At 39.7% G+C, this 12,108-nt stretch overlaps 1 protein-coding gene across 1 annotated transcript; it reads left to right on the forward strand.

Moving 5' to 3' along the window:
• Window positions 1-1,179: 1,179 nt before the first annotated feature.
• SLC10A2 (solute carrier family 10 member 2) lies at window positions 1,180-11,860 on the forward strand. The gene is made up of 6 exons (XM_009470342.2): window positions 1,180-1,651; window positions 4,786-4,904; window positions 6,034-6,122; window positions 8,226-8,401; window positions 9,015-9,172; window positions 10,270-11,860. The coding sequence occupies exons 1-6, from the start codon at window positions 1,230-1,232 to the stop codon at window positions 10,401-10,403; spliced, it is 1,098 nt and encodes a 365-aa protein (XP_009468617.1). The 5' UTR covers window positions 1,180-1,229; the 3' UTR covers window positions 10,404-11,860.
• The last annotated feature ends 248 nt before the right edge of the window (window positions 11,861-12,108 follow it).

Genomic DNA, 12,108 nt, shown 5'->3' on the forward strand with positions numbered 1-12,108 from the left:
GTGTTGCCACGCTGAAGGGACGCGGTCGGCTTTGGCTGAGTACCATGGCTCCACAGCAGCATGCCAGCCCCACTGCCCTAATCCCCGCTCCCCATGCTTGGCTCAGAAAACACATCTCTTTCCTCCTCCGCCCTCGCCACCCCACACTCCTGCTCTCACCACCCGCCATTTCCAGCCCAAGCTGGAACAAAGCATGGCTGTGCCAGCTGTGCCTGACAGAAGGTGCCCAGACGACCGCAAATCTCCATGCCACCCGAATAAGCACAGCCCATGGCTTCTTGCCCCCCTCCCTCCCTTCCCCTCTCCTCTCTTCCCCAGCTCATGAGCTCCGTGTGGAGGTGGATGTGGCTGGAAGCAATGTGAGACACAAGAAGGGAAGAGCAGCCACCAGGTGGTCAGCCAGTGCCCAGGCTGGAGGGATGTGGAGATGTCAGGGCACTGGCAGTTCTCCATGTGCCAAAGCCGAAAATACAGGTGACGTTTTAGCAGACTGCATCACAGGAAACTTTGCAGCCAAGGGTCTTCACCATCTTCAGGATTACGTGGAAGCTGAGAAAAAATCAGAAAAATTACCTAAAAGTTGCATTTAGGAGCCAAAAGTGACAGAAACGTGCATGCAGTCCTATGGTAGAGTTATCACTGTGCACCAGTCATAACTTCTATTACACTAGAAATATGACCAACTGAGGATCCCACCATATTCAAATGAGCCTGTGTGTCATGGTGAATGCTGCATCACCTAGCAAGAACTGCAGCTTCAAGTCCTAGCTCAGGACCTCTACTCATGGTTTTCTGTGTCTCGGTCGCTCACTCCACAGACCCCTGTAATGCCAGTGACGGTGCATGCATGAGCAGCTCTCCCACAGGCATGCAAGAAATTCAAAGAATGAAATCTAAACTTTGTCTTCCTGCTGTGATTCTCATTTCATGTGGTCAGCTACACCATAAGCCCCCTTTACACCCTTAAATATTAACACAGCTGTTCTCTTGTTGTGGGATTCCTCATTATCATATAAATAAATGATTAATTGTTACCGTACCGAGCAAGTGCAATTTTTATAACTATATGAATCAGCATTGTGCCAAACCCTTCAAGAACAGCAAGAGTGTTCAAGTATTTATTGCACTTTATTGCTTCCTGGATCATTTAAAAGGAGTCACTGACAAACAGCTATTTACACAGGCTTCAAGGTTTGCCTTGGATGTACTGAGCAGTTCTGTATTTCAAAATGCAGACCTACTTTCTTTCCCAGCAATTTAACTCTAGATCTTTGGCAGAAAACTCCACGGCTTGTCCAGCAAATGCTACTATTTGCAGTGGCACATCTTGTGTGTTACCAGAAGATAATTTTAATGAAACTTTGAGCATAATTTTAAGTACCGTTCTAACAATCATGCTGGCTTTGGTGATGTTCTCCATGGGTTGCAATGTGGAAATTAAGAAATTCTGGGGCCACATAAAAAGACCCTGGGGTATTTTTGTGGGTTTCCTTTGCCAGTTTGGAATTATGCCTCTCACAGCCTTCTTGCTGTCCCTGGCTTTTAACGTGCTTCCTATTCAAGCTATCGTGGTGATGATCATGGGATGCTGTCCAGGGGGCACAGCCTCCAATGTCATCGCCTACTGGGTGGATGGAGACATGGACCTAAGGTAAGAGCAACCGTTCTCTAAGTATTTCATGTGGCTTTTTACATCGTAAACTTTATATTGAAAAGGACTGTCTGATTTTTTTCTTAGATTCCTGGCCCATCCGTGGTGGAGCTTTCTTCGTGTAAAGATGTTTAGTTACTGTAATAGTAGTAAATATAAGCAGAATAGCAAATATCCTTGGTTCATTAAGAATTCATAAGGAAGACAGCACAACAGGATTGTGTATATTAGAAAATGTCTTTACTGTAAATCTTCAGATCCTGCAGAAAATAGCATTTATGAAGATTGCTAAGATACTAAAGATCATGAAATCCTTTCCAAGTTAGAACTACTTTTGTGATTTTGTATCTCCCAAGATCTTGGGCAGTAAAAAAAAAAAAATAACAAATGATTTTAGGATCTAAATGCTGTGTACAAAATAGTGGCTATGCAATAGTTCTTGAAGTAATGTTTCTTGAAAAAGACCACCTGTGGAAAAATATTTTCCCTCCTTTTGTGTTCTATACAATGAATAGACAGGCATAGATTTTCTCTTTGGGAACTAATACAAATGAAAATCACTTGCAGTAATTCCATCTGCTCCTGGTACCTTCTGCAAAGTCTTCAAACTGAGGGAAAGTTTTACAGGCTAGAAGCCACTGCCTAAGGCAGCCCTGCATACTGGGGGCAATGAAAAACTCCTTTGTAGCTAAGCGTGACAAACACACAGGGGAAGTGAACCCTACTCTTGATGCAGATTCCATGGCGGGTTCATTAACAGCCTTTAAAAATGAGCCATCTTTTTATTTTTATATCCTGATTACTTTGCTCTAAAATAAACAGGATCATTTCTCTGTTTTCCACAGAGTAAAATAAATTGGAGCATTCATTCAATTTATCATATGCCAGTCTGAACTAGAAATGGAAAAAATAAGAGAAGAAAGACGTGGAACTAGGGCAAATAGACTAAGAATGTTAATATTTGTAGCTTTAATAAGACATTTTTTACAGCCTTTGAAAATAGTGAACTTTTCTGTCACATACAGGTGTTAATGTAATACCAGCTTTCGAATTTTGTATGAGGTCAGCTCTGCTAATCACCAACTTCCTTACTGTGGAGGAAAGACCTATGATATTAGGAATTGTAAGACACTTAATTTCAATAAATACAGGTCTAAGAAACGACAGGTGGAAAGATATCCAGCACAAGTCTGAAATTCTGTCCTAATCTTTCCTTGGAAGAATACACTGAGCTAAACTATGCTTTCTCAGCTCCGTATGTTCAGAGTCAGGCCACTGAAATCAATGGTAAAAATCTGAATTGATGATGCTATAAATATGAGCAAGGTTCATATCCCATGATGCTGGCAGAGGGTGAAGTAAATTGAAAATACCTATAAAAGGTTATTCTGCCAGTAAAGACCTTTACCTTAAGAAGTCAAAGGCTTTTGGTCAGTACCTTTGTGACAATAATGCAGGGACCAGAGGATATGGGAGGTACAGCAGAGACAGCAATGTCTGGTTTTGTTTTCTAGGGGTTTTTTGGGTTTTTTTGGGTTTTTTTTTCAACATCTTCAGTTCTTGATAGAAGAATAATAGTATAAGTAGCTTGGCTGTTTTCTGGAGCCAACCCAGTATTATAGAAAGCCTGCCCATCATATTAGACAAGGTTTCGTTTTTAACTGATAATATTTTATGTTTATACATAACAACCCATCACCATTACCTACAGTCCTGCTTCAAAACAACCCAGTGCAACTAGACCAGAAGTTAGAGAAGGAATTAATTTTCTACTGCTCATATAATCACAGGGAGGTAAAGTATGAGGTTTTATACCTTTCTTAGTAACTCAGACCCAGATGATATCCTCTAAAGCTTCCCATAGGGACATCTGGTTTTGACATTTCTTGATATTTCACAAGAACAACTGCTTCTGAAACACCATGTCCTCTCCTCCACAGCTCTCCCGGGAGCTTCTGCGAGCACGGGGACTGGGGTTAGAGAACATGCAGACTTTGGAGCAGGATGTAGATACAGGGACAGTAGGAAGATGTCGGAAATATGGAGGCAGGAAAAATAAACTCTTTTCTGCATTTGGGGTTTCACCTGACCTTAACTGTAGCCCATGGCTCTTTTTTCTCTGTGTGTAGGAACTCTCTTGACAGAGGCTCCTACAAAGTTCTATTCAATGACTCTGAGGCAGAGAGTGACAGGAACCAAAATTAATGCAAATATTCCTGTAGTCTCTGTATTAATTGTTCTAGATTTCTCTGGACCTGCCCAGTTTGTGGGACAGGGTCGGTAGTCCCTTTTCTGAGGAAAGTGACACAAAAGAGAAATCAGAAGTGAGGCTCATAAAGAAGTTTCCAAAGTCCCTTAACTAGAATCCTCTCTCATTGTTTTTATATCAGAGGAGTGTGATTTGTAGGCATCATTTTATCCATTCTACTCAGAGTCTAAGAATTTCCTCCTTATTTTAGCTGTCTTGCCTTTTCCTCCTTCTTCATTCCTGTAGCAGAATGCATCTTTTAGTACAAGGTGTATCAGGCCTGATGGTTTCAAGACTTTATATTTTAAAACAGAAATGTCTTTGACAAACCAAGGAAACAACAATACTTATGCTCAGCTTCACTGAGTAATTCTCAGCACCCACTCTTTGGCCTAGAGCAAAGCAAGCCCGAAAACAGAATTTTATTACATCACACAACCTAGATGATGAAATATTTTTTTTTTTATGCTGTTGACTTTGGAGTGAAATTTTAACATTCTAGAACTGCTGGTGTAATGCAAAGCTCCATTTGATGTCCACCTGACCCTGTCTAGCTTGCCACCCTCTCAGAAGCCAGCCGGACAGGAAGCATGCAGACAGACTTGCCAACAGACCTTCCTGATGGCCACCTGTCTGACTGCCTCATTTGCACTGAAAGTTATTGTGCTGTGGCTGCAGAACACGTTGATATTTTATATTCTTTTCTTTTCGGCAGAAGCCATTCCTTCCATTTGGCTTTTTTCTAACCTGATGTAAAGGATAAATTGTCTGTAGCCAGCATAATTTCTTGCCCAACCTTTCATAAGCTGTGAAGTCATAATAAGAAAATAAGAAAGTCTATAGGCTAGCATGACATGAACTGTCACTCTAACAAATTTCTTTGCAGCATCAGCATGACAACTTGCTCCACACTGCTTGCAATGGGAATGATGCCACTTTGCCTCTTTATTTACACCAAAATGTGGACTGATTCTAGCACAATTGTACTCCCCTATGACAGCATTGGTGAGTTCAGTAAACCAGTACTTTCTCTTCTAACTCTCTCCTTTATCCTCCCTCTAGTAACAACCACCTTTATACCACATCCTGCAGAGTCATGAAGAAATGACCCCAGATTTTTAAAAATATTCATCCTCCTACTTTCCAACAACTTCCATGGGAATTAGGTACCTAGATCACTTGACGTCATCCACACCTCTGCAGAAAAAAAGACTTGAAGTCAGTATAAATATTGTACAGATATTTATCATGAGATTGTGCGTGTTTTTCTTTCCAAATGGTTTGGAGACATGTGGTACTGGGATAAGAATATAGAATCATTTGTACAGGAATAGCTGCTTCCCCTGGATGAAAGTGTTTGTAACAGCTTTAAGGCACAATCCTGCAAAGTGCTAAGTGCTGAGGCCATAATCTGGCAAAGTACTTAAGCACACATGGATAATTAAGCAAGTGATTAAAACTGCTGAGTCTCTTTGAAAAGCTGCAATCTACACTGCCAGGAGTGGCTTCATTTGACTTCCTGTCAAAAATCTCATACAGCTACAAAGAGAAAATAGTCGAAGTATTTGGAAATACATGCTCCAGTGCTTTGCAGAGCTGTGGTCCTAGTGCTTATCAAATGCAGTTCCATGTTGTGCTAATCTTAAAAGCCAGCAGAGTCATCTTCATATTCTTCAATGTCATTTCCCATTGTTCTGGGGAAAAAAAATCACATACATTGCTTGTGCTTTCAAAATAAATACAGGCCAAAACAAAAGAAGCTCTAAACCGGTTGTTGATATGGTACAGTAGTGAAACACCTGCAGACAAAATGAACATTTAATATAGCTACTCACATCACAGGATAGTGATGATTAGCACACTCAAATTTCTGTCTGCCTTTCTGATGCGGGTGAATGAGCATGTAGCTCAGCAGAATGGCAATTACTTCAACAGGCTGCCAAAGATAACAGACTCTATAGAAAAGCAAATGGGCAGGTGTGGGTAGAGCGTGCATGCGTGCTCTGGGGTGCACATACCAGAAACATCCTCCGAAGACTTGCTCTGTGCCCCCAGCTGCTCTACGCCATGTCTGTCCTCCTGTCGTGAACTTCTGCACGATACATGGACTTAACTTCTCTCTTCTTTTTTACAGGAATTTCACTGGTATCTCTTATAATTCCTGTTTCGTTTGGAATATATGTTAACCACAGATGGCCTAGTAAAGCAAAAATCATACTTAAGGTAGGATATATAAGGCTGAAGCATTAGTAATTATGGACAAATTGTGGAATCAGTGGCATCACTGAAGCAGTACATTGCTATTCATAGTATTAGTATCTGACTTCATAAGAGCCGGGAAGTTTTCAGCAGAAAACAAATGAGACATTGCGGAAATGTATTGCTTTCCCCCTGCACAAACATGCATGAGTTGCATACATTATTAGAAACCATCATTATCCAAAGAACCTACTTTTGTCTTTGGCTACAACTATGTTAGCAATTGAGTTCAGTTTAGAATGTAAACTGAAATTGGAAGGAAAATAATTGAGGTCAACTGGAAGCAATTTTTCTCTGCAAAATAATAAAAAATGAAAACATTCTGGATAAAAAAAAAACTTTCTAGATTTAAACCAGTTTATTGATTTTTGGGGGCAATTTTGAGTGTGAAGTCAATTTTTATTAAAAAAAAAAATTGAAAATGTTCCAACTGTTAAAAAATTTTAACAAAACTATTCACAAAATTCATCTATCTTTGCAAGATAGTTTCAGATGCATAAAAAATACGGGGTTTTTGGCAAAACCTATTCTCACCAAAATAATAATAATAACTTACCTGCATTTAGTGTTAACAGCAAATTAATCATTGTGAACATTACATTTAGCTTTAAAGTGATTGTCAGACGTTCTGAGTACCCTTGGCCTTTGTTAACCATTCTTAGTTAATAAACACATATGTTTTCTAAATTTTCTTAAAGAAAACTAATATGGCAACTTGTTGTTCCACTTATATACATATCTCTGCTATCAGCTCAAGAAGCATAGAACACAAATAAGGTCCTTTTAAGTCAATTCATTTTCTTAAACTGTTAGCTTATTGTGTTGTATTTTTAAATGCACTCACAGCTTCCTTATGAACTTGGGTACTATTGAGTACTGGTTTCAAAACTGTACTACTCCTGTTTAATCAGTTAACAGAAAAGCGTGGACTTGAACTCACATGAAAAGAAACTCTACTTGCCCTCTCAGCAAAACACTGTTTCATCCTCTCTCTTACAAGTGGGTGAGCAACCCACAGTAGGGTCCATTGACAGTTTGCTTTATGTAGGGCAATGAAGCATCAAGTGAAGATTGAGCTGTAGTTGTCAGATTAAGGTCCATATAGTGAGAAATGGAGATAAGAGCACAAATACAGTGTGCCAGGTGAAATAGAAGAGCTTGTCATGGCCAGACCATGTTTCTTCTTCCTAGCTGCATGTGGTTAATAGCTCAGTCAAATAAAAGTACTTGTTCACTCAGTGCTCTTAAAAAGGCGTCAGACAAAGACTGATGAAACCAGTTCAATGGGAATACACGTTTTAGCTGAGAAGGGATTCTCCTAAGCTTAGCCCCAGAAGTCTGCTGGTGAAATCCCTGGCAACATATGCCATAAGGGCAGACATTTAACTTGGATATTGAGAAGAGAGTGAGTTATCACTTTTTTTGGCAAGCAGCAGTGAAGATATCAGTACATTCAGCCACAGGAAATAAGATCAACTCAGTGACCATGCCTATGTAGAAATGCAGTACGAGCTCACAGCCAGTTTCCAAACACAAATTTTCAGCCATATCAAAGATTTACTCATCCACTTGGCAAACAATTTCCTATCACTAACAATCTAGCGTCTAGTTAGCATATGCTATACTAAGCCCCAGAGTGTGGCTGCCCAAGAAGTGGGGAGGAAAAGTGCATTATACTAGCTATTAGGCTGTCAGTTTCCCAACAACTCTGGGGAAATTTTTCTAAAGTGTGCACCATTCCTCACTCACGTCACAAGTACAATTATAGCCAAGGCTTCAAGAGACTAGCTTTACAGGTATCTGCTATAGATACCTATTATAGCTGTGCCTTGATCTATATCTGTAGTCACACATTGAAGTACATCATACATCTCCTGTTTGGGAAAAATGGCAGCTATCTAATCTGTCTGCCTGCTGTGAATTACATTGCCATAAACTTTAGGTTTTATGTTTAATAAGATGTTTTGGTGACTCAGAGACACTCATGCGCATGTTTGACACTATGTTTGATGCCATTAAATTTCATTGGGGTCTCTTATTCATTCAGTTCCCTCCTTCCCCTCACAGATTGGTTCCATTGTGGGAGCGGTCCTCGTCGTGCTCATTGCTGTGGTTGGGGGAGTACTCTACAAAGGCTCCTGGATCATCTCACCCAAATTATGGGTCATTGGCACCATATTTCCAGCAGCTGGCTATTCTCTGGGATTCCTTCTGGCCCGCATAGCTGGTCTGTCTTGGCACAGGTATGGAATTCTTTGTGACAAAGACCTGTAGCCTTTTTTCAGCTGTGAAAAAAGTTTTTATTTAATTATTAATCAATACCAAGAATACTCCCTAAACATTAGCTACACTACAGAGTCACTCATTCCCCAACCCTGTTTCTGGGATACTATGTGTAGATAAAACTTTTCTCGTGCATATTTTTATTTACAGATTCTGGCTATACTATTTCCTCCAATCTTTCATACATCTTCCCCTTAAGTGCCCATGCCCTACACTTCAAATGAGTGAAACAGACCTGACTTATAAATGGGTTAGGACTGCAGTAAAATTTCTCATGAAGACGCAGCAACCTATAACTTAGAATATCATTACAAGAGAGGGAGATAACAAGTGCCAAATACATGGCCTGAAGGTGGATCACAGTCCTTTACAATTGCTGAACTGCCATAAATTGTGTGCATTCTGGTGGTAACAGCTATATGACTTGTGGAGTGTTTTCTTGACTATGTGGGCTGAAGGATACCATTTTCTTAGTTATCTATTACTATATATTTCTTGCTTATCCAGATTATTAAAAAGCATAAGGACCCACAGGCTGCTATTTCACAGTTGTCTTTGTATTGTTCCCTTTAGATGTCGTACAGTGTCTCTGGAAACAGGCATGCAAAACAGTCAGCTATGTTCAACTATAGTACAACTCTCATTCACTCCTGAACAACTTGAACTGATGTTTACTTTCCCACTCATCTACAGCATTTTCCAGCTGTTGTTTGCACTACTAATTTTAGGAGGTAAAGTATAGATATTTTCTATTATAGCATAATTATCATTATTATTATCAGTTTCATTTTTCACGGATATGGAGAAAACAAGCAGGGATAAAAATAATCAAATAGAAAATAGTTAAGTACATAATGACCCAAATGATTACTGATCATCACCTCTGTGCTGTGCCCTGTGCATAACTAGGAATATACAAGGCTGAGTTCAAGATTTGGAAGACCCTTTTTTTCAGCACAAGGGAGGGGATCTCCACCACCTACAACTGGGCACATGAGAATACATTGAGCACAGGATTGTTATTACCCTTGGTTGAGGAAGGGCAAATGCATCTTCTTCCACCACTCCCAGGTGCCTGGACATGCAGCTGCCCAGCAGGGCCATCCCCACAAGCATGAACAAAGTCCCCCTCCTACCAGCTGTTGAGAGAACAGGCATTAGCTTCATAGCTAATGTGAGAAAATATCTTCTATTAGAGGTAAAGGTCCCTTTTTCCTCCCACATGCACCTCTCATGAGTTGCACTGCTGCTACTACAACTAACCTACTGAAGGTTGGGACCTTGTCCCTGTTGCTCACACCTAAAACCAGCTGTGACTATTGAGCTCCCACTCCCAAACCAGCCATCTTACCTGACACCAGAGCACTGTCCCAGGGACGCAGCCTGCGAGGCACAGCCCCGACTCTGGCCTCTCTGGCAGGCAATGGCATGGGGACAGACATACCACTTGGTCCCAGCTCCTGCCAAAAAGGACTCACATAGAAGTGAGGGTCAGTCCCACACACCCAGCCAAGAGCCCAAAGGCTTCCCAAGGGAGACAGGCAATATTTTTAAAAGTTACTGCACATGACAGGAACACAAAGCAGTCAAACACCAAATGAAGAATTTAAAATGTTTTCCTTGTTATTTTCTAAACATACTTTTCCGGTGATGAGTGCTGCAGACATAAAATAATTAAACATAACTTTAAAGAAACTGTCTGGAGGTGTCAGAATGTTTTAGCACTATAAGGAAGGAAAATGTTGCATGGCTACATGTTACTACAGTATCTTTTTCAGGCAATTGTTATAATTTCTTTATTTAATACTAACTATATATGGATTCCCAGGCTACCGTGTTTACAGAAGATACCGGGTCAAAACAAAGACAGATGTGGAGAAAACAGAGGAAAAAGAGGATTCAAAATCAATATCATCACATGCTAAAATAAATGGAGGATTTGTATCAAATGAGACCAAATAGACAATTACCTCTGTCCCCACCAGCTGAAACAATATAAGATATACAGTTTACTTAAAACATTTTTTTCACATGCCATTGCTTTATGGAAATATTTAACAAAAGGAGAAGTTCTGCTGATATTGTACAGTAAGACTTTAAAATTATTAACTTATGAAAGATTTCTACATTGATTTTGAACACGGTTTCTGCCACAATTGTAGAATCTGGTTTTGAAGTTAATTCCCTACAAATATTTAATGTTTTATTATGGCTTATTTAAAGAAAGGCAGAATAAAGGTGGGCTATTGTTAAAAAAAAACAAGCAGATATTTGCATTACCAGCTCCAGCCTATGATCCTGCAAATCTGTCTGCTAGTCTCAGTCCCCACACCAAACAAAGACAAATCTTGAAAAAGTGCCTGAGCAGCAACAGGAGTTGTTGTGGAAGGTCTGATAAGGCTGGAGGACTTTTGCTGAACATGAATCAACCATGAAATTGGAACAAGCTAATAATGAAATAAAGTTTCATTTAGGTCAGTCTGGGCAGACTAAAGTCATTGTGCTGTACTAATTGCTTGAAGCATTAATTTATTCTAAAGCTATAATTTTAACAAGTGCAAGGTATGTTATGACTCTTTTTTTTTGCCCAAAGTAATAGAAAGTAACAGCTTTGCATCTTCAGTCTGGGTCTTTTAGGTGCTAGAAACATGAACAGAGAGACAAAGCTGAGGACATAAGCCTAGAGCAATTTTAGTGTGACAGCTGCATACAAAGGAGCAGGCAGAGATTTTGGAAGTGTAAGAAATTATCAACTTCTGCGCTGAAAGGGAGGCATTTGAAAGTGGAACAGAATTGTCCCTGAATCATCCAGGACTACTTTCACCACTGTTAACATGAGACAGTAGTGCTTGTAGAGGGTTATATATTTTCGTTATTCTATGAACTCAATAAATTTGGACTTACCAGGTGTCTGTGACATGTGGACACTGATGTAGTTGATAACTTTAAGATTTTAATTATATGAACCACAGACAGAAATAATTGGATTTACAAATACATTATATGTCTCTGAAAATTCAAGAGTACATATGGAAATCTGTCCTAAGTGTGTGGAGAAAATTAGTATAATTCTAAAAGAAACAGTGCAGTAAATTTTTTGCAGCTATAATTTTTTATGGATATATTCAGTAACATTAGTCCTGTAGCTCTTACATGAAGAAAATGTCCAGAGAACTTCAGCTGAAATGAGTGAGAGGTTGGCTGAGCAAAAAATTCAAGAATGAGACAACTATCAACACGTATAAACTATACAACTCTTTATCATATTCAAATGGACCTTCTGAGGTGTTATGAGTTAATGTGGCAGGTTTTTTACAAACACAACTGAAATTGTGGAATTTAAGTTCCCAACATGTAGCTTTCCACTGCTACAGAAATGTGCCCAGTATTAAACAAATAAATTATTTCTATCTACCATACGTGGGAGAAAGGGTCTCGAAATGTTCCTGAGTTCTGGGAGTCTTGAAGCTGCTTTACTTTTCGGGGGAGTTCAGAGTGGTCATAACTCCAAGGAGGAGTTTAACGCTTAGTGGGAGTTAGCACATACCAAGGCATGCTATGTTTTACAGAATGAAGATTAAACAGAAAAATGTAGTGAAGTCTGTTATGGAGGAATCATAAATGTGAAACAGCACATCCATCGAGAAAAGGATAAGCTGCTGTTTGT

This window comes from Nipponia nippon, unplaced genomic scaffold (genome assembly GCF_047370975.1).
Source record: "Nipponia nippon isolate SJK-2023a ecotype South Korea unplaced genomic scaffold, ASM4737097v1 scaffold_2, whole genome shotgun sequence".
In the NCBI taxonomy this organism is placed as follows: Eukaryota; Metazoa; Chordata; class Aves; order Pelecaniformes; family Threskiornithidae; genus Nipponia; species Nipponia nippon.

Coding starts and splice junctions, on each gene's coding strand:
- SLC10A2 (XM_009470342.2), top strand. CDS start 1,230: ATGCAGACCTACTTTCTTTCCCAGCAATTTAACTCTAGATCTTTGGCA. Junction 1,652..4,785: donor GATGGAGACATGGACCTAAG/GTAAGAGCAACC, acceptor ATTTCTTTGCAG/CATCAGCATGACAACTTGCT. Junction 8,402..9,014: donor GCTGGTCTGTCTTGGCACAG/GTATGGAATTCT, acceptor TGTTCCCTTTAG/ATGTCGTACAGTGTCTCTGG.